The 21,084-nt window shown below is 56.6% G+C and overlaps 7 protein-coding genes across 7 annotated transcripts; 4 read left to right on the forward strand and 3 right to left on the reverse strand.

The window, feature by feature from the left end:
* Positions 1 to 274: 274 nt before the first annotated feature.
* Positions 275 to 2,724, forward strand: CH63R_06696 (uncharacterized protein; the record flags this gene model as incomplete). The annotated part of the gene is made up of 5 exons (XM_018301671.1): positions 275 to 687; positions 987 to 1,291; positions 1,524 to 1,633; positions 1,677 to 1,850; positions 2,314 to 2,724. 5 exons carry the CDS (start codon positions 275 to 277, stop codon positions 2,722 to 2,724), a joined length of 1,413 nt encoding a protein of 470 aa, XP_018159521.1.
* A 530-nt stretch (positions 2,725 to 3,254) lies between these two features.
* Positions 3,255 to 7,958, reverse strand: CH63R_06697 (ABC transporter; the record flags this gene model as incomplete). Its single annotated transcript, XM_018301672.1, has 5 exons — positions 3,255 to 3,918; positions 3,985 to 4,101; positions 4,155 to 4,601; positions 4,650 to 7,711; positions 7,752 to 7,958. 5 exons carry the CDS (start codon positions 7,956 to 7,958, stop codon positions 3,255 to 3,257), a joined length of 4,497 nt encoding a protein of 1,498 aa, XP_018159522.1.
* Positions 7,959 to 10,005: 2,047 nt separating this feature from the next.
* On the forward strand, positions 10,006 to 11,067 carry CH63R_06698 (Duf833 domain protein; the record flags this gene model as incomplete). The annotated part of the gene is made up of 1 exon (XM_018301673.1): positions 10,006 to 11,067. One exon carries the CDS (start codon positions 10,006 to 10,008, stop codon positions 11,065 to 11,067), a length of 1,062 nt encoding a protein of 353 aa, XP_018159523.1.
* A 701-nt stretch (positions 11,068 to 11,768) lies between these two features.
* CH63R_06699 (uncharacterized protein) lies at positions 11,769 to 13,795 on the forward strand (the record flags this gene model as incomplete). Its single annotated transcript, XM_018301674.1, has 2 exons — positions 11,769 to 12,760; positions 12,799 to 13,795. 2 exons carry the CDS (start codon positions 11,769 to 11,771, stop codon positions 13,793 to 13,795), a joined length of 1,989 nt encoding a protein of 662 aa, XP_018159524.1.
* Positions 13,796 to 14,307: 512 nt separating this feature from the next.
* On the reverse strand, positions 14,308 to 15,967 carry CH63R_06700 (transcription factor tfb2; the record flags this gene model as incomplete). The annotated part of the gene is made up of 3 exons (XM_018301675.1): positions 14,308 to 15,580; positions 15,650 to 15,737; positions 15,835 to 15,967. The coding sequence occupies 3 exons, from the start codon at positions 15,965 to 15,967 to the stop codon at positions 14,308 to 14,310; spliced, it is 1,494 nt and encodes a 497-aa protein (XP_018159525.1).
* A 997-nt stretch (positions 15,968 to 16,964) lies between these two features.
* CH63R_06701 (Thioesterase superfamily protein) lies at positions 16,965 to 17,406 on the forward strand (the record flags this gene model as incomplete). The annotated part of the gene is made up of 4 exons (XM_018301676.1): positions 16,965 to 16,992; positions 17,075 to 17,140; positions 17,193 to 17,271; positions 17,334 to 17,406. 4 exons carry the CDS (start codon positions 16,965 to 16,967, stop codon positions 17,404 to 17,406), a joined length of 246 nt encoding a protein of 81 aa, XP_018159526.1.
* Positions 17,407 to 17,765: 359 nt separating this feature from the next.
* Positions 17,766 to 18,891, reverse strand: CH63R_06702 (uncharacterized protein; the record flags this gene model as incomplete). The annotated part of the gene is made up of 3 exons (XM_018301677.1): positions 17,766 to 18,032; positions 18,144 to 18,633; positions 18,725 to 18,891. 3 exons carry the CDS (start codon positions 18,889 to 18,891, stop codon positions 17,766 to 17,768), a joined length of 924 nt encoding a protein of 307 aa, XP_018159527.1.
* Between the last annotated feature and the right edge of the window lie 2,193 nt (positions 18,892 to 21,084).

The raw sequence follows: 21,084 nt of genomic DNA on the forward strand, positions 1-21,084 counted from the left end.
TGACGGATGCTGGGTCGTGCCTTGGTAACGAATGAATGTAGTAGAGCGCAAAGCTACCGAACAAGAGCAAGACAAGTCGGCGTTTGCGGGGAGGACGAGGTTTAAGTAGTCCCTGCTATCAGACGAGCAATCGGGTGGCGATGCCATGAGAGTGAGCACCTCGCCCTATTCCCTGTTCCTCCAAGCTCAGCAGCACGAGCAAGAGGGAGCCGAAGCCGAAGCCCACCGAGCTCATCCCCCCATGTCCAAGACGTGACGTCCAGGATTCGATGCCATGGCCATTGGCCGGTGCCGTGAAGTTGCACGCAACCAAATGCCCTTGTCTCGTACGCGCATACCTAGCTGCATCTTCAAGCGCAAGAGTGGTGTCGAAAAGGCGACTGCAGAGAACCACGGCGCTATGCTGCGAGGCGCCAGGGCCGGGACCGGAGAAGGCGATGTCTTCAGAGGCCGTCGTCGTTTAGCTCGCCCTGTTGCGTCGGGCCATGTTTATCTGGGGCGAGATACCAAGGTAATTTCGAGACGGGATGGCTGCCAGCCTGCCATGGATGCGGACGAGTCGCGATGTCGCCCGATGGAGGTCCAACCAAAGGCTGCGCCGCCAAGACCTAGACCAGCTTCCTCGTTCGGACGCGACGGATGGCACGGCGCTGGCCAGGCGGAGACCAATAGTGCCAATGGCGTGCGGTACGGGTCGCTGTTGCTTCATCACCTACCGTCTTGAGAAGTCGAGATGGTGCCCCCCACAGACCGGCCGTCGTGCATGCCGAGAGGTAGTATCGGAGCTCCAGGGGTAGCCGGATGGTTGCTGGTGTTGGATCTAGCGCGCATTGTTCAAGAAGAGTGCAGTTTGTCGTAACGTGCTCTCGCGGCTTCTATCTCGCGTGTGTCCCCATGCCGTCCAGCGGTTGTACGCTACCTCGTATGGCGGCGACAAATGCGTGAAGTGACGCTGGTCCAAGAGCGGTGCAACGGTTGCTTGCCAGGCTCTCATCGAATGGCGAGAGCAGCGAGTGTCACCCAGTCACCGCCTCTGTCCCGTGCCTCCTCACCCCTGGTGTGTTCCTCCGTCCTGTCGAGCTGCCTCGCTTCTCTGCTCTGAGACGACGTCAAGACATTGACAATACCGAGACGGAAAACCCATATAGAAGAGCCAGTGCCGTTACAGAGCCCGGGGAGCGTCGATGGTGGCTTGAATGGCTTGGAAATGTGCTTGGATGGCTTGATGAAGGATGCAAGAAAGACAGCTTGACAGGCGCGCCCAGTCCAGGTACCGAGACACAAGTCACAGGTACCGTACCAAGGCGGCGGCGGGGGGCATTGGCCATCTGGTGTCACTCGACACCAGGTGATGTACAACGAAAAGACAAGAGGCATTCTAGCGTCACTCGTAAACGCGATAAGCTGATGGCCCGTGTCCCTGCCGTGTCTGTTGAGCTAGCATGAACTTCCTTCTAACCTTATTCGGCAGCTGGTTAGCAGTGCACCCACCCGGTGTCCACTAATCCACATATGGACGGTAGGTACGTACCGAAAAGGGGCATACCTCGCTAAGATGTTGATGCTCTTTTTCCTCCTCGACATCAGACTCGGTCCATCTTCGCCGTCGTTCCCTGCACGTAAAGAGGAGACCGTACGCAGGTACGAGAAGCATCTGCTCCAATCTGGAATTATAGAGTGGTACGCCCAACAAGGTCCACAAGCCTCCGCCCCTCGGCCTCGAAAAACCGGCCGCCGCCGCCGCCGCTGCCGCCCGATCGCGAGGCAGCGGACCAGGAGAGAGGAACCAACAATTTTACCCGCATGCTGGTTTAATGAGGCCAAGCTCCGAGCATGGTTCCCAGGTGCAGGTACGCAGGAACAAGAATGTTGTCAAAAATAAAACCAAAAAGAGCCCAGACTCGAGAATCACACAGCTGCAGCGTCACATCGTTCTCCTCGCCAGCTCTTCCCCCCGCCCATCCGTTGCCAGGACCAGCACTGCATCCATTCGGATACGCCTTACGCCCCATCTAATCGTCCATCACGGATTCATGGTGTTGGTTGAACGTCTGTATCCGATGAAGATCAGCAACGACCCTTTGAAGCCTAGAACGGCGGGAGGGTCATGGGGTCCATGGTCCATCAGCCATCCGAGGGTGAGACGCATGCACGATTGCCTCATTTGCCCCCAAGCTGACGGCATGCCGGCCGCAATCAAGAGGCAATGTTGAAACTGACCATACTTCAAGCACTTTAGCGCATGAGCCCTGAGTAGAGTTCACAATACGTACACAAACGATGGTTGAGCACCAGAAGCCTACGTCCACATAGGAAGGTATCAAGCCGCACATCACCAAACTGCAATCTTGGAAGAAAGCCACTAAAGCCTCCAGAACATCCGACCATGTGGCAGTCATCCCGATCGGGGAGGTAGATCTGCAGCATCTCCTTGAAGAGGGGGTCAGCTCGCATGCTGGTGTGGGCCGCCCACACGCGCGCCCTCAGGAACGGTACGCGACGAGGGGCAAATTGTGGGCGCTCCGGTCGAGATGGATCCCGCCTTTGGTTTGCGACCGCCGGGCCTCTCCTATCCCGTTCGTCAAGTCTGGTATCGGCGGCAACCGTGAAGTTTGGAACCCGTCCACATACAGCATTTCTGTAATGGCCGCAGTGACCGTGACAGCTGCCTGGACCAGCCCTATTGGTGAGCCTCGAGGTTTCCTCAAGATACCACTAGTTTGATCCCAACCCCCAGCAGCGACAGGAGTCCTTCTCCTTCTTGAACATGCCCAGTTCTCTATCTTGATGCCCCAGACGGGAACGACCCGGTATATCCATCACGTTGACTCACAATACCACCTCGCCACATGCGCAGCCGACGCCTCAAGTCGCCACTCGAGAGACTGTCACCGGACCTCTTGTAGCTTCACATTCTGGATTTGGCAGCTCGCGATACTCTGATTCGTGGGCTATCTCCTGGTATACAGAACCGAGGAGGGGCAGCCCTTCAGGTCGCAAGCTGGTCATGTCGCGATGGCCTGCTCATCTACCTCGGTTGCCGAAGAGGGGAGAGAGCCTGGACCCGACGACCACGGCTGACACTTGGGAGTCGCATCGCTCTAACCGAGCTCGGCTTGTACCGAGTGTCACTGTCCAGTCCGGGACCGTCGCTAACGGCCTGGACACTCATGAGGTGTCCCCGCATCTGAATGAAAGAATCGCTTCGTTATCTATTGATCTCTTGAATGCTCCTTGCTCCGGCGGTCGCAGACCTACGTCTCCCGCGACCTGCCTTGGTTCTCAATCGCCCAGAGCTCGCCGAACCGGCTGCCCTCCCTCTCGACCAGCTCGCCCGGGCTGCCCGTCTCGACAACACGGCCCTGGTCCATGACGATGACGGAGTCGAAAAAGTCCATGACCATGTCCAGCCGGTGCGACACCATGACGATCGTATATCTACCAAACTCCTCCTTTATGATCTCTTGCATCAACCGGTCCGTTGCGTGGTCTACGCTCGAGCTCACCTCATCGAGCAGCAGCACCCCGCCGCCGCGCCTCTTATACATTGCGTCCTTGGCCCGCCGACGTAGGATAGCCCGCCCCAGGCTGAAGAGCTGTTTCTGCCCGGCACTGAGACTGTCGGCGCTCATGCCTTCATGCAGCCCGCCGCGCTCCTCGACGAACCCGGTGAGCTGCACCGTCCGCAGCACCGAGAGGCAGTCGGCGTCCGACGCCGATTCGAAGGGGTCAAGGTTCGACTTGATCGTACTGCCATCCGGTAGGAAGACGGCGTCCTGGGGCACAGCTATGATGCGCCGGCGGAGGGTCGATCGGTCAATGCGGTGGAAGGGGACGCCGTCCAGCTCCATGTTCTGCGAGCAGATCGAGATGGGGTCCAGAAGACGAAGAAGAAGGAGGATAAGGGACGATTTGCCGCTGAGAGACGAGTCAGGATGGGACGCCTTTGGTGCTACCCGGGGAGGGCAAACGAGATGAACTCACCTTCCGGTTCTACCGCAGAGTGCAACCTTCTGGCCGGGCTGGATAGAAAAGGTAAGGTCCTTAAGCGCGAGGCTTGGAGGCGTCCGCTCGCCGTCTGAAGACACTTGCTGTTCGTTGCTGTGATGCTTTATTAGCGGTGATCGACATGACGAGAGCCGGGGTTCGCTCACCCGTACGAGGCCGATACTCCTTTGATGTCAATATGGCCGTATTCGGGCCACTCTTCCGACGGCTCAATATCCTCTCCTTCGAGGTTTTCCGGCGTCACCTTTTCGGAAAATGTCTTGATACGCGCCACGGCGCCGATGGATGTCTCGAGCTGGGTGTAGAACCGGATGAGCATGGCTATGCTCTCGCCCCACGACATGAGGGTGACTAGCGAGGCTCCGGTGAACCCCGAGTTGGCCCTGAGCGTGATGGCTAGGGCAACGAGGATGACGGCGATGCTGGCGACCATGAGCTGCATTGTTACGACGAGCCACTGCTGGATCATAGCGAGCAGATACGCCGGCCGCTGGGAGGTGTCGAGCAGTTCCTGGTTGAACGCTATGTCTTTACTCGTCCAGCCGAAAGCGCGCATAGTTGCGACGCCTTTGATGGTGTCGAGGAAGTGCGTGCTGGGCATTGTCAGCTATGGGGTCTTAAGACCAGAGTTTTGTACTTACTAGAGAGGGCTCTTGGACTCTAGGTCGAGCAGTCTCAACTGTCGAGAGGTCCGGAGGTAGAACTTCTGAATGATCCAGCAGAAGGCGATCAAGAAGGGGTAGCTGATGGCCATGTAAGGCGATGCAACAGCAATGACGGCCCCCATGGCAATCGAATCGAACCCATCAATGACGGTGTTCAGTAGCGACAAGGGCAGCTCATTATCGATCAGCGTCATGTCTTGAGAGAAGAGGTTCGTGATGACTCCTGCGTCGGTAGTTGTGAAGAACGTGAGCGGCGCGTTGATGACGGTCTGCAGAGCTTGTTGGTGAAGCTGAGTGCCAGAGGAGGTGGTCATATAGATGATTAAGGCGACGCCAGCGATGAAGAGAGAGATTAGTTGCAGGGCTTTGAAGAACCCGAAGAGCCCGACGTAATACTGGCTACTCTTGCCAAGCGTGTCCTCGGCCCAATACTTCATCCAGATCGTCGGAAAGTTGTGCCAGATGGCATACGAAGCAGAGAAGAGCACAAAGATGACGGTCGACGTCACATTCAAGCTGCGAAAATAGTGCTTGTAGACCTTCAAATCTCCAGTCTGCCTCGACTTCTCCATCATCTCGTCGGCAACGGCAGGGGCACGCTTTGGTCTCGAGCCCAGACCCGAAGACGGCCTAGGTTTGCTGTTCGATTGGCTGCCCGCATCCGAATCCGTGTCAGAGTCTGCTGCTGTAACACCAAGGCTGGCAACGTATTTCTTGTCTCGCATCAGGTCGCTGAAGGTTCCTTCCTCGACCAGAGTACCACCTGTTCCGAGGGCGATGATGTGGTCCGCCAGGGGAAGGTATTTGATTGCGTGTGTGCACAAGACAGCCGTTGCCTTGCGCCGGCGAATGATGCCGTCGAGTCCAAACACCCTCCGGAAAACTTCGGCTGCGGTATCGTTGTCAAGGCCACTCAGGATGTCGTCAAAAATCAAGAGGTCGCTGGTGAGGTACAGAGCGCGAGCAAGGGAGACGCGCTGCTTCTGGCCGCCGCTGAGCATGATACCGTTGCTTCCAATCTTGGTGTCATCGCCGTACGGCAAAAGAAGCAGGTCCGTGGAAAGCATGCACCCTTCGATAATCTCGTCGTATCGTGCCTGGTTGAAGGTGGAATACCCGACGATGTTGTCCTTGATGGAGCCATTGGAGAGAAAGGGATTCTGTTCGCAGTACCCAATGGCAGCGTTGCGCGAGGGGACTGACACGAGGCCATTGTTGAACGGAACCTCGCCGAGCAGGGCCTTGCAAAGAGTAGACTTACCCGATGCCACAGGGCCAACAACGAGGGTCAGCTGAGATGCCGGAACAGATGCCGTGATGTTCTGGAGCACCATCTTGTCTGCCGTCCAGCCAAAGCTACCGTCCACAATGGTAATGGCAGGGATTGGCGGACTGCTCTCCGAGCTTTGCAGCGTGGACTTGTCGAGTAGTTGAAGAGGGATCCCTTCCATGCTGTCCTTGTATGCGCTGCCCTCTGATTGTCCATCATTCCACCCCGAAGGGTGGGCAGACTGCCGATAGTCGACGCGTGATTCCACTTCAAGAAACTTCTGGATCCGCCCCAGGCAAGTGAAGCCGGCAATCATGTTCGGGACTGACTGGAAGAGCAGACCTAAAGGGTTGTTGAGAAGGACCAAGAACGAAAACGCCGTGAAGATGGTTGTGGTGTCGAGGCGGGACTGCGCAAAGACAAAAGTGACTGCCGGGGAAACGATATTCGGGGCCAAGGCTGCGATCGCTGTGACGATGATGAGCCAACGGAACTGGTTTCCGATGCGCATCTCTTCGACCCTCATTTTCTGCACGAAGTCGGCTACGGGGCCCGTAATACCGGAAATGCGTAGGTACTTCATGTTGGAGATGACATTCGCGGTGAGGCCCACGCGCTTCTGGATCTGTGCCATCCAACGAGACTGCCGCTCGCCCGTCAGCTTTGCGGCCGCGGCGGTGATGCCGGTGCACACGAGGATCACGACGATGGGGGCGACGAAAGCCACTCCTAGCTGGCTTTCCAGCAGCCAACAACCAAGCGCAATTTCGATGATGTTGGCCCAGAACTCGTGCAAGCTGTAGAATCCGCGAATGATACGCTCCGTGTCGGTGCTCATGAGCGTCACCGCGGCTGCGTCTCCAGCCCCTACGAGCGAAGCTTCAGTGGTCTTCTTGTAAATGATTGCTGACAGGCAGCCTCGCGACATGTATAGAGCTCGCTGCTGGAAATAGTAGTAGAGGGCGGTGGATATAGCGATGCCGGTGTAGATCATGACGGAGGCACCGATCAGGCCATACCCCACGTTCTTCGGCGCGTCGGTATCTTGTAGATAATGGAGCAGGGCTTGGATGAAGAAGGGCTGGCTGTAGTTGAACCCAATGAGTGCGATTCGCGGAGCTACAGGCAGCAGCAACGGAACAGCGAGGGCCTTGGCGAGAGCTCTCGCGAGCCCATGCTTCTTGCCGAGATAAATTCCCTTGTCGAGCTCTTGAGCCAGTGCGACTTGCATCGTTTCCGATATCATGCCCCGGTCGAGCGCATACAGGTCCTTGATGGTGAGCACGTTGCGGTAGCCATGGAGAAAGAGTCGGTTAAGCCAGTAGTAGACGCCCAAGCTGAAGAGGCCGCTCGTCTCCTCCGGGCTGTGTTCTTCCGCGGTCCAGCGAATCCATTTTGCCTTCCTCTGGGCCTCGACAAGAAGGATGACAATTTTGACAGCCAGCGAGGCCGTAAAGAGCCTAGCGAACAATTGGGTCGAAAAGGTTCGCGCCATTAACCAAGATGTTCTGGTTTGGGCAGCATCAAACAAGATCTGGAAGAAGACATAGCCCGTCAAGAGCATGGAGGGTCTGAGTGCCCTTGAGTGCTCGGCATAGGACAATCCAATCATGAAGAGAGCGGCGAGAAGGTTGAGGGCAGACGCCCCCACAGCGAACCCATCAATTCGCGAGCCATTGGAAGTGGTTTGGAGAATGAGCAGCGCGAACTGGAGCGTGGCGTATACTGTGACTATGGCCTTGACAACTTGAACGTCAATATCCACCGGCTCAGGCACGTGTGTGTTATTTTAATGTTTGGTCACTCACCAGCTTGATTGTCTGAACGGTTGGGGCGCCGACGATTCGTGGTTTTCGGGAGAGGAAAGCGATGCGGGGTAGTGAAAGAGCAGCAAAGACCGCCGCAGGAATGATGGCCAAAAAGATCCTCTCAAATCGGAGGGTGAAGTCGAAGTCGCCGCGGCATCCCTGGACGCCGGGTCCGAGCGAGTCGTCGTTGAGGCACCTTGAGCTCATTATCCAAGTGCCTTTTTGCGTCAAGAGTACACGACCTGGAAAGTCAGGAGGTCGGGGTCCAATGTAGTGAAAACTCAGTGTCACGAGACAGTCGGCACACTCGTATTGACTGCCCTCAAGAGTTGCAGTTGTGGCTCAGCGAAGTTCGTGTATGGAAAACGTAGAGAATGACTTGGGGCGGGAGTGGCTTGCGAAGCCAAAGGCCAATGTTTTATATTATATAGTGGCAGGTTCAAGTGTCATGACACGACATTAAGCTTACGTCTCGCGTCGACGCTGATGATGCCTTTTGACTCGCATCAGGTTGCAAGGAGTCTCTAGTATGGAAACAAAAAGCTTGTACGCAACATGTGCAGGGTTAAGGTGCTGGGTGCCTAGCCGTCAGCAAGTGGTCATTGAAAGCTTGGTATGCGGAGCAGCATGGCTGCAAAGCCGTGGCGTCGCGGCCCGGGGTCGAAGGCGCGGACGTAAGCCGCAATTCTGTTTGTCGGACCGCGCCATTGGCCCCAGAAATGCGGCTTGATGAAGCGCCGAGTGGGTGTCAGACTGCAGTGGATTGTTACGGCGCTGACATGGCGGGCAGACGACGCGCGAGATCGAAAGCGGAAGGTCATCACAGATTGATGCGGGCCAGGGGCCACTGAAGTCGAGTCTTACCGTAGCGACTCCGTGGACTGAAGGAGCCTGGATTCACAAATGTGTGCTGAGCTGAGCGTTGTGTAGACGTGGCCCACAAGACGGGGTAGCATGCCGAGAGCCGGCGGTCTCAGTCAAAACTCAAGCGGCTGCAAGCGGGGTCGGGGTCTTTGCCAAGGACATCCTCGCAGCGGGGGTAACCCTGGGAGCGGCCGAAGAAACAGTTCCGGAACATCTGAACGCCCATCGCCAGCCATTCCATGCTGATTCCATGCCGTTTCCTGTTATGGGTTTAGGGGGGGTGTTCGCCGGTGGATGACGACCGGCAAACCCATGGCTGACGAGTTCTGCGTCTAACAGAAAACTAGAGAATCATCGAGAAGGGTGAGAAGACGGCGGTGAGGGGCCGGGCGGACGCGTCGTCTTGATGCAGTCGCTGCTCGCCAGACGGCGACGACGAAGACGATGACGAGGCCAACTTCGGGTCATGCTAGGGGGGTGGTGGGCGGGTGGGTGGCTGACCGTGTTACTTTTCCGATAAGTCAGCCATCCCTATGGCCGTTCGGACTGAATGCGCTTGAAGGAAGGAAGGAACGACGGCGGCCGGATATTTACGGGTGTGTGCGGTGGTGGGGCCGTTATGGATCCCGAGATAATCCGCACAATCCAATCTTGATTACCTAATGAGAGAAGCTCGACACCGCCATACATCCTCACCAGCCACATCCACACTGCGCCATGAACAGCCACTCCTCGGTTTCCCGTTCCCCGTTCCCCGAATCCTTCCAACAAGGAGGAGACGGCCAGCTAACAGTCACCCGCACGTCACGCGTTAACGACCTGGGCGTCGGCCGGCACCGCTGTCAGCCTGTCCGTTGCTCGGAGTGGAAACGAACGGCCACCAGCCAACAGCCCGCCAAGCTCCAGCGTCAGTCGATGTGATGCGTGACCCCAACTTCCCATGACCGAGGCAACGCTACTACCTTTGAGCCAAGCTGAGCTGAGTAGGACTGATCTTCTATTCGTTTTGTCTATTCAGGTGGACTGATTATCGGATTTCGGCGGGATAAAAGACCAGAAAAAGTCGACGGCTTTGGCTCGACTCTGTTCTGACGCACCAATTTTGGAACCCCAACCACGAACATCCAGTCATAGACATCCACGTCAGGGCGTTGATTCATACCACTCCTCAACCTGCTAGGCCGCAAACAGTTTCACTGCCCCGCCCGTCCAAAGAACAAAACAAAATCGAAAACGTTGTCGAGTAGGTGCGAATGAAACCAGCGAGAAACAGAACAAACAGCAGCGTTCAGGGCCATTAATTTAAGACAATAAAAAGGGACAAGGGGTCCTTCCGAGAACCGCATCGACTCTACAGGTACCAAGGGTTAGCAAATACGAGCGCGCCATCATGTGTATCGTCCTCCTTACCACCGCCCACCCCGACTACGCTCTCATTGTCATCGACAATCGAGACGAGTTCATCCTACGCCCGACATCTCGCCCGCACTGGTGGTCACACCCGTCCGGCGCCTCCGTCCTCTCCGCCCGCGACCTCCAAAGAGCGGAGAAGGGGACATGGCTCGGCATTACCAAGACAGGACAACTAGCCGTGCTCACCAACTACCGCGAAACCAACACGCAGGATGTGACCCATCCAATCCACGCGGCTCGCAGCCGCGGCGGCATGGTCACGACCTGGCTAGGATCCGACCCCACCGAGCCCGCATCGGAATCGGTGAACCACCTCGTCAAGGATGGGGGCGTCAAGGGCGTCGGCGGCTTCTCCATGGTAGCCGGTAAGTTGAAGAGAAAGCGCGGCGATGGCGACGACGAGAAGCCCCAACGCGCGCTCGAAGGCATTGCCATTATTTCGAACCGCTGTGACGACCTTGAAGACGTGCCGTGGATCGCCGAGAAGCGTGGCGAGGTATATGGCCTCAGCAACACTGGCTACGACGACCCCAAACCGTGGCCCAAGGTCGAAAACGGAAAGCGCCTCGTCAAGGAGACCATCCAGAAGGCCGTAGCCGAGGGCCTGGGCGAAAACGCACTCGCCGAGCGCCTTTTCGAGGTGCTCGACACCGACTCGTTGCCCAAGCACCCCGACATGAGCCTGGCGGACTACATCAAGGAGCTGAAGCAGTCCATCTTTGTTCCCGCGCTGGGTGATGATGCCCATCGCAAGGCCATGGAGGAGGCCGTTTCAAGGGGGCCGGGCCATTGGGCAACCGACGACCAGAAGGCCGCCGAGGGTCTACAGTTGGGCGAACGACCGGATCCGCCGGCGCAGGCCAGTATGGGCTTCGAGGTGGGCTTGTACGGCACGCAGCGTCAGACCGTCATCATGGTCGATTGGGACGGGAATGTTACGTATCGCGAACGAGCGCTGTGGGACGGCAACGGAAACCCGATCGAGAGGGGCCAGGGCGATGAGGTGTTTAAGTTCAAGATCGAGGGATGGGAGAGCTGAGGAAACCACGGTGCATTCAGAGGCGATACTGCATCAGTCCATATGTTACCGGAGCATCGGGTCCTGCATCATGGCCTGGGATAGGTAGATGATGATGATGAGTTAAGAGATTCGTTTAGATGAAGATTTGCCTTACTATGTCCACAGGAAGAGCACTTGTCCTAGGATTAGAACGGAAGAAGGTGACATGCAGAGGAGCAATTGTCTGTTGCCCAGAAGAGCTCAATCATGTATCTATGCCTGTGATTCCGCGTAAATGGGTGAGGGAGGGAGGCAAGACCACAGCGCGTGTAAGTAATGATAAGGAAGCTGTGCCAACATATGACCTTCCGTCCAAGCCTCCATATCATTCAGTCAACTTGATGTACATACTACTCTTGTGGCAGGAGGCAGCTGCATGTGCGTGAATCAGACTATGCACCTCAGAGAACAAATGGTGTGCGTCCTTGCATCGGCCGTGTCCTTGGACGTCGACGCGTCCTCCAAAAATGCAACAACAACGAGATCAGAGCACCCATTTTCATCTGAACCTCACTTCACCTCAGCCTTGCACTAGCTCAGCTCAACGCAGCTCAACGCAGCTCAACTCACGACAGGTTGCATGGGCATTCTGAAGACGGCCAAATTCATCTCTTGTCGTCCGAATTAAATAATCCCACCCTCCTCCTCTCCTCTCCGTCCCCCTCCTCTCTCCTCCAGAAATGCCCTCCGCCGAGCCCGGTTCTCGCTCACTTGGCTTAGTACTCCTCGCCCACACGACGCGCTGCATCATCGCCATCTTCATCCATCTATTCGGCCTCTTCCGCATTAACCTGCGTCTGATTCCGCAGTGGTTTCGTTTCTTGCTCATAGCGGTCAAGCTCGTTGGCCGCGCAGTCGTCGAGTCGGCCGGCATTGTTTCGGTTTCGACAAAGAAAACAGTCGCTGCCTGGAAGGGGACGTTTGCCATTCTTCTCTGGGCCGTACCTTACACCGTCTTCCTCTTTTTCTTCATCCTACAAGCTGCTCTCTTCGTCGTCATCCTGGAAGAATGCGAGACCGTCTACCTGGGACTTCGTTCCTCCCGCTTCGGAACCGCGGTTCTTGGGTTCCTCCTGAACGAGGAGTTGCTACCGCCGTCGCCGCTCGACCGACCATCTCCAAACCCGTGGGACCCGTCCATCGCAGCAACGGACCGAATCTTGAGCGTGCCAGAGAGATCACTGTTGTTTCGAGCATTGTCGACGCCCAGCCTGTTTACCGCCAGCCAGGCCAAAAAGCCGTGCAGCCGGATCCTGACATTCCTGAAAGGTCTCTCAGCATATCTGTCCACGACGATGAACACGGCGACGACTCAAACTCCTCCCGAGCGAACAAGGATGATGACGCCCGAGCAGATGGCGATACAGAGCTTACACAACCTTCAGGGGCCCCTTCAACCCACGCGGGCCGACCAGTCATACAGAGCGGAACCAGCCACCAACTACATATCGATGTTCAAAGACGCCGTGCTGTTAGAGATCGTCAAGTGCTGGCAGAGATTTCCCACCCCAATGCGTCTACACGGATTCCTTCTCGAGACCGGACCGCGCTTAAGCGACGCGACGCAGCAGACCAGAATGGAGAGAAGCATGTCATCCCGCCGAGGTCGTCTGGACTCCCATCAACATGTTACCGCGGTGCACGACGTCTCTCAGCTAGCTTCTCCAACGGAGTGCCTCTTTCCAGCAACCCAACAGTTGCCAGCCATAGCATAAGCGCCGTCATGGGCACTGTCGCCAATTGTTCCACGGCCGCATGTGCCCCGTCTTCCGCAGACACCGCTGGCACCTCCAACACCGCAGACGCCGCAGGCTATTCGACATGTAAACCCGAAGAATTTCACGCATCGGCCCACGGAGGCGATACGGTACCAAACGCCCTTCATTCGGCAGCAAGGAGCCCAGTCCTGGTCGACTATGAGCACAGCGCCCCTTGCTCTGAGCGACAATCCCAGCACCACCCTCAACCTTCCGGTCGACGAGACGCCGACAAGAAGCGCCTCCCCAAGTCCCGCACGTTAACTGTCCTGTCCAATCTCACGGCCTCTCTTTCTAGGTCGTCGCTGGCCAGCTTCGCCGGAAGCGAGCGCAAAACATCACAGCATACCGTGTCGTCTCGGAAGACCAGCAGCTCTTCAACCTTTGCCTCCAATGCGCCGACCAGAACTGCGACGCCAACGAGTCCCGAAGTCAATCCGCTCATCATCACCACGGCTCAGCCCTCGGCGTACTGGTCGGGCCGTTTCTTATCCTTGCAAGACCGCTTCCAAGGCGAATCACTGCAGGAGAAGACGCTGTCCATCTTTGTGGCCGCGCACGCATCCAAGTCCACCATCCTGGCCCAGCAGCGAGAAGTCTACCAGCGTCGCGGCAACCTTCCCCTGAGCACGACTACCGCCCTCGACCGTTACGGCACCAACGCCGCCGTCCAGGAAGCCGAGCGTCTCTCGGACGAAGACAACCGGTGTCTGCGCATCTTTCTACACCTCGACGCCCTTTGCGGCACCCCCGAAGCTCAGAAGAGCCTGCATGCCTGGCAGGAGGCATACGCGCGCCGTGCGGGACGCGATGTTCTCTTGCCGCAAGGCGCAAGCGTGGAGAAGGGCTTCGTCGCACGTCTCTTTAGTGGGAGCAGCAGACGGAGTTTAGGAAGCTCTCGATCGGGCAAGGAGACGACGAAGGGCAAGCAGCTTTTGACTGCTTTCTAATGGGTATCAGAGGGGAATCAAGGGAGCCCCAAGGCAGGGTACAACCGAAAAAAAGCATCGTTTTGATATTGGCGTTTATTTTATGTTGGCATCGGACCGGAAGGGGATATGCGGGGGAAACCTGCATCAGCACATTGTTCGACTCAAGAGAGCATAGAGAGTCGGGTCTTCTGTCGTACAAAGACGAAAACGCCTGTACGAAGTGACACGTTATTCGTGCTTATGTTTAGATAGCGGTTACGAGAGAGAGAGAGATGAAGAAAAACTTGGTTGTTAGGATGACCAAATACCCATTTGACTTTCTACACCGAACCATGACCTTCTCCGTCCCCAACGCCTGCTAATGCATTTAAGTGACCATGTGGTGTTCTATCGGCACCTTGCTCCCCTCCCCCCTGCACTTCTATGTCTGTCCTCGCAATGTCTGTCCCCTAAATCTGTTGCCAGAGTCCGTCCCCCAAAACACAAGCACCATTGCTCTCTCTCTCTCTCTCTCTCACACACACACACACCTAGTCCTCGGCCTTCTTCCTCAACTTGAGATAGTCCCTAATCTGCTCGTGCTTGCTCGCAAAGAACATGCCGAGCTTGTCGTTGCGCCACACGAGCACGCCGATCTCAGAGGCGTAGCCGGCGATGACCTCGTACTCCTTGGGGCTGTCAAAGTCGCGGAAAAGGAAGCCACTCGTCGTCGTCATGCGCTCAGTCTCGAGCTGCCACAACCGGATCTGGTCGACGACGGTGGGCGGCAACACGGGCCTGCTGCGCACGGCGGCCATGCGGTGCATCTGCTCATGCGCGTGCGCGGCGAGGTACGAGATGATCTGGTCGGCCGTAATGCCGCGCTCGACGGCGTTGCGGATCGAGTTGCGCGTCAGCCGGCCCGACACCATGTCGGCGAAGCGCAGCTTGAGCTTGCAGAAGAGCGAGAGCACGGCGATCTGCAAGGGAGTCTGGCCGTAGGCGTAGACTCTGTAGTTCGTCTCGACGATGATGCTGCCGCCGCCCTTGCCCTCCTCGCTGCCGCCCGGCGTGAGGCCGTTGGAGGGAGAGGGCCGCGGGCCGGTCGCAGCGGCGAGAGCGGCGGAGAAGCCGGCGCCGGCGCTGCGAAGGGCGCTAGAGCTGCTCGTGAGTGTCGTCGCGAGGCGGGTTGGGAAATACTGCTGGGGCTTGTGTGAGGGGATATAGATCAGACCAAAGTCGAGCAGACTGGGAAGCATGTTGCGGCGCGCCTCGGTGAGGGCGTTTGTGTCGTAGGCCCTGCCGAGCTCAAGGCTGGCGAGGAGAAAGAGGAAGCTCAGCATATCGGTGCTCTCCATCCCGGCGGCGTCCTCAGCGTGGTCGGTGGCCTCGAGCCACAGCAGCAGCAGGGTCCAGACCTGGGCGTTAGCCTCCTGCAGGAGGAAGGTAAAGCCTGCTTGGGTGATGCCGACGGCGGACCCCTGGCGGCGGACGAGCTGGCCGGCGACGAGCAGGTTCTTAACGGACGACTTAGGTCCGCCCAGGTCGGCGCCGCCGGGGTTAACCGTGTTGACGATATAGTGCAGGATATCCTCCCACTTGCGGCGGGCGTAACGGTCGAGAAAGGGGACCGTGATCTCGGGCGGGACGGGGAGGGAAGAGGGCACGCCGAACGAGTTGTGAGTGCCGCCGCCCTCGAGGGCAAGGCGCAGCGAGCTCTTGAAGTTCGTCGTGAGTTGCATCTCTTGAGGGCGTTCCTTCGAAGGGACCGTGATCTGGAGGATGTGGAGGCTGCGGAGCGTCGAGATGGCCTGGTCTTTCTGCCTGCAAGACGGTCGACAAGATCTGGGTTAGACAGGGACACATTGCGGATTTCGGGCTGGGCGCTCGCACCTTCGCGACTCCGGCTTGACCCAGACGTCCAAATCTTCCAACAACATGGGCTTCGGCATGTAGAGAATGGCCATGACAATGGTTTTTGCTGGGAGGGGAGGGGTTTAGGGTCAGTGACCTTGCGTTTTCCGACGGCGCGAACGACTACCCCCTCGCGTCGACTGGGAGGACAGGCTGCTGCTCACCCAACGGCGGAATCATTCTTCGGAAGATGGCAAAGGCCGTCGAGGGCTGCAGGTAGAGTTTCCTGAACGTCGTACCCGGCAGCTTCTCCAGGTAGTCGGCCAGCTGGAGCGACTGACCCGAGCTGACCGACATGATGGGCGATTGTGCGCGCGGAAGGTTGGTTGGGCGGCGGTGGTGTGGTATGTTATCTCATATTCGGGAGAAGGAGCCGCCGCAAGAATCGGGATCGGGGGGTCGGGTTCGTGGGTGGGAGGGTGAGGAATCTTGGTGATCGTCGTGGGTTGAATCGAGGGAAGTTCACGATTATTGCGACGGACCCATTCATCATCGTTCAATGATTGAATACTTAGGGATGTGCAGGGGTCAGCGGAGGTTTCCGCCTCAGGCAGGGGTCTTTCGAGGGAGGCAAGCAAGCCTGTGTCGTCTTATCTTATCCCACCTTACCTTCGGTCTTGTCTTATCTAAATCTTATCGCAAACGATACGTACCTCCCCCCCCAAACGTCATCCTCCCGATCCCGTTCCAGCTTGCCGAAGCTTGCCGAGTTCACTCTTGGTGCCGTCCATTTCTCTCAGTCGTGCTCAATTCAGTTCAGATAGCTATTGAAGACCTCAAGATGCCTCCCAAGCTGCCTCCCTTGCGCTTTGTGCGCTCTGTAAGTCTACGCATAGGCAAGTGTAGTGTGAAAAGGGCACCTAACCCACTCACTAGGTTCTCAACTCATTTGCCAAAGAATCTGGCCTCGAGCCGAGGTAAGTCGACTTGCACGCGAGCGCACGGCTTCAATGCCAGCTCTCTGTTTCTCTCAAGTGTAGTCCTGGAGCGAAAGCACTGACATATACCAGATTGCTCGGTAACAATGTACGAGGAAGGGTGTTTAGCTAGTCCTCAGACGATAACGTAGCTCACTCGCCTCTAGTTCCGGGTGACCGGCGCCGCGGTGGGCAAGGTCGATTTTGAGCTGGCCATCCAGAAGGAACACACGGTGTGTTCTCGCATTCCCCTTCTTTTCGATGGAACAGCGCCCGGCTGACTAGTCAAGAACCGTCTTTCCACGATCCATGGCGGCACTCTTGCCAGTCTCGTCGATCTCGGCGGCTCTCTGGCCGTGGCCTCCAAGGGCCGCTTCATGACGGGCGTGTCAACTGACATCAACGGTATGCCTCCGCTCATAAGCATGAAAAAGAAACTTCGCGGGTAGGCAGTCAGGCATCACCTGTAGAGTCTGACAGAAAATAGTCACGTATCTGAACCCGGGGGGGAAGCCCGGCGACATCATGACGGGCACTGCCATCTGTGACAAGAGTAAGCCCCGATCAGCCGAGAGTCTTGGAAATCATGTATTGATTTATTACAGTGGGACGCACCCTTGCATACACGACCGTCACCTTCTTCAACAAAAAAGGAGAGCTTGCCGCGCGAGGCAGTCACACCAAGTGAGTCTCAGGCACTCGGGCGGGGGTAGGGGTCTAAACTGTCGTATGCTAACACGGTCCAGATACATTGCAAAGACATGGGAGACGGAGGACTTTGTGGCGCCGGATGAGTATGTGGCGGAGGAAGAGAAGTAAAGAAACCTCACGGCATTCTGCAATTTGCAGCGAGGGTAATAGTATAGATTCTTGTAAGACATACATTTCTTCATCAGTTAGCGCAAGTGGTATCATCACACTCCAAAAGTATCATTTCGAAAACGAGAATGGTGCTCTCATTTTCTCTCCGTCCTCGGACATCTTGCACAACCCACAGTCGTTGTTATGATCATGAGTCGCAATCATCAAACCTCCAATCTCAAAGTCTGTCATCAAAGAAGAAGAAAAATCCCAGACTTGTCAATCCGCAACGGAATTTCATAGTCTTGGGAAGATCATTGTTATCTGTTGTGTTGTTGTCGATCGTGGTGTAGCCCATTTGACCGCACGAGGTGAGCTTAGCGGGCCTCCACGTCGATGCTCTTGCGATGCCCCTCCTTGACCTGAGCACGCGGCAGGGCGTACTTCTCCACGGTAGCCAGAACGAACAGAAGCGCGAGGGTGACGAACGTCATCCAGCTGTTCAGGATGGGGTCGACGATATCGGCCCAGATCAGAAAGGTGCTAATGACATAGGGCGCGAAGCCTAGGAAGAAGGCGAAAATCACTACCCAGACGTTGCGGATCAGCCACAGAATGGCACATGTGAGCATGAGGGTCGACATCTGGGTGGAACCGTCGTTAGCAATTCGTCCAAGGAGAGTTTTCACGGTGAACAGCATAACAAATGACAACAAAGATAGCATGGCAGAAAACGGAGACGACGGCAGGCATACCTTTTGCAGCGAGTCGCCGACGACCTTCTTGCGGGCCTTGGCCGTGTAGACCATGGTGCCGATGGCGCAGCCGAGGTTGGTGACGCAGACGGCCAGGTTGATGCTGGCCGACGCCATGCTCCTGTTGTAGACGCTCATGAAAAATTCCATCCCGGAGTTGTTCCTCTCGGTGAAGGACCTCTGGATGAAGATGCTGAGGGAGATGCTCAGGACGACGACGCTGCCCAAGCAGATCCAGATGACGGCGCCGAGGGCCCACTTCCTCCCGATGCGGTACCGTCTGGACGTCTCGTCGGTGCGGGCGAGGTTCAGGGCTCGGGCGAGGTGGAAGAGCGCGAGGAAGATGGCCGCCTCGGAGAGGTGGTTGAAGAGGAGGCCGATGATGCCCAGGAACTGCACAGCCATGAAATAGCCATTATTGATTCCGTAGTAGTATCCGAAGTCATTGGTGGCGCCGATAATGGCATTGATGAGGTACAGAATATGGACGCTGAAAAGGGAGAAAAGGGGTCGTTCGTGTCAGTACGTCGCACCGCAGAAAAAAGAGAGCGCAAGATCGAGAAGTGAGGGTGACAACGTACAATGAATACAGCCCGATGGCGGCCTTGGTGTAGGTCTCCCATCGGCGGCTGGGGTCACGGCGGGTCCCCGTCGAACGGCGGAAGAGGAGCCCGGTGAGGACGATGGCAGGCAAGGTGACCAACCCCACCAGCGTTATGTTCAGGATGCTAAGCAGCGGCGAGGACATGATCACTTCTGCTTTTTCTACAGAGACTGAAATTTCACAAGGCTGCGGTGTAGGTGTCTCGATGGCTCCGTTGAGGAACGAGCCTTTTGGGATGTTTGGCGAAGTGGTGCAGGCCGTACTGGAATAACGTCACACAGAATTCCCCCGTGGGGGGGTGACCACATTCTTAAGTATTAGCGACCGCCCTGCCGAAGACTTGGCGAGGGAGTCCGGGAGGCCTGTAACTGTCGTCCGCTTTGGGTCGTCTCTTGTCCCGTCCGCTGACGCTCGCCCACCCCGGCCGGGCGAAATAGAACTGCTGCTGTGCCGCATAAGCCCCGGGCGACGAACCGGCCCCTGGGCCGTCTCACCCCTTCCCATCCAAAGAGAAGCCGGGTACAGCAGTATGATATGTAGCCAAGCCCCTGCATGGTGCTGCCCGATCCAATGAGAAGCGGCCTTTCTCGCCTTTGCATACGGGGCGTGCAACTGCGCCACTCTTTGGGAAGATACGAACATCCTACAGACACAAAGAGGTGGAGATGTCTCAGAGGGGGGGGGGGGGGCATATATCTCTAGGGGGAAACAAGCGGCACGGGCTGACCTGTGCCTTGTGACTTGACGTCGATGATGTCTTGTTGATAGCCACTGGCGCGTGGGCTGTTGTTCCGCCCCGCAGGGATGGATGCGGGTAGCTTTCAACCTTAAATTTGTTTAATTGGACGAGACTGATGGTACTTCTCCGTGCGAGATCGACGTGGCTAGATGAAAGCAGTTGCACGCCTTGACTGGGACTTCATTGGCACTTCCAGAATACTCTGCAAGCCGAGAAGATGATTATTACCGCCATGTTCATTAGGGGGTGAATATCGTGCCTGTAACCGGCCATGACAAAACCAGGCCGGCAAGGGGGCAGATGCGTTCGGGGGTTCTGGGTACCATTCCTCAAGAGCAAGAGGCTGCTTCTGCTTCTTGTCGGTACGGGGCCAATAGTCGACATGAGAAATAGGCCATGAGTATGCCGCCCTGTGGTTCTCCCGTTGTCAAGGGGGCGGTGTTTGCTGCGGCTTGCGATAGGCAGTAGAGTCTTGGCGATGCAGCTGCATGACTTCCAAACTGGAATTTGCATGCTGTAAGTGCCCATTCCACAAAGACAAGCTGGCAGCCCAAGTCGCTGCTTTTTATTTTTATTTTTTTAAAGAATGATTTGATCCCATTCAGATGGATGTTCACCTGATGGTGTTGTCTGGACGAGAACTTCAAGTTTCTGCCACTGTTCTTCTGAAGGACGCGTGTTTAGCAGCTTCGATCGAGCCTTTATGTTATGTATGGATGTTTTTTGTCTCATGACTACACGGCCTGGTAATATTCAAGACACTCGCCCTCATCCTGCCCCGCACACTATCCCAATTGTCTTGATGTAAGTCAGGCTCCCTTGTGGCATGCACACATTGTGTCTGATGCTGTGGAAGGCGACACTGGGTGCCGGGGATTCCGCCACGTCTCCATGAAGGCTCAGCTGTGTAGATAGACCAAACAAGTACCGGTTGAGCTGGAGCAGTGTGACACTGGGTCAGGGTGTTACAGCAGACAGTAACTGCTGGCTAAGTTCGTGGGGAAATTTTTTTTTTTGAAAAAGAAAAAGGGGTGACTTTTCGCCGATGACTAGGCCGGTTAGTTGGGGCCCGGACAGTGCAAGCGTATGATACTGGGCGAATCCTTCGGGGTCCAGCCTCTCACGAGCTTTGTATCACCTGTGGTTCGATGCGAGAAACTGTGGAGCGTGAATCCCTGATTTCCCCATAGCCGCAAACTACACCAGTTGCCCGGAGACGGTGCCGAAAGTCGCCAAGTCTCGCCCTGATTGTGCTCGAACCTGGCACTCTGTGTATGGCCGCAACGCATCGTGGCGTGCTTTGTCAAGTTTGACCGCTCCGGCGGCCCAGGCCTTTTCATCCATGCCATGAGGCCGTTCTCTCGGAATCTCGCTTCCCCGTTCTCCGCTGGTATCCTGAGATGCAGAGCGTGGGAAATCCAACGCAGAATCCTGATTTCCCTAGAAACCCATACTCACCCAGGGGTCCTCGAGCCTTCTCGTGAGTATCTCGCAAGACCCGCCGGCAACCAAGTCTAGTGCTGTATAATAAATGCGTCTCCACCGCATAATCCACTAGCACCTGGACCAGATACGAGGTCTACCCATTGCGGCTCAAG

Source organism: Colletotrichum higginsianum, chromosome 4 (genome assembly GCF_001672515.1).
Source record: "Colletotrichum higginsianum IMI 349063 chromosome 4, whole genome shotgun sequence".
NCBI lineage: Eukaryota > Fungi > Ascomycota > Sordariomycetes > Glomerellales > Glomerellaceae > Colletotrichum > Colletotrichum higginsianum.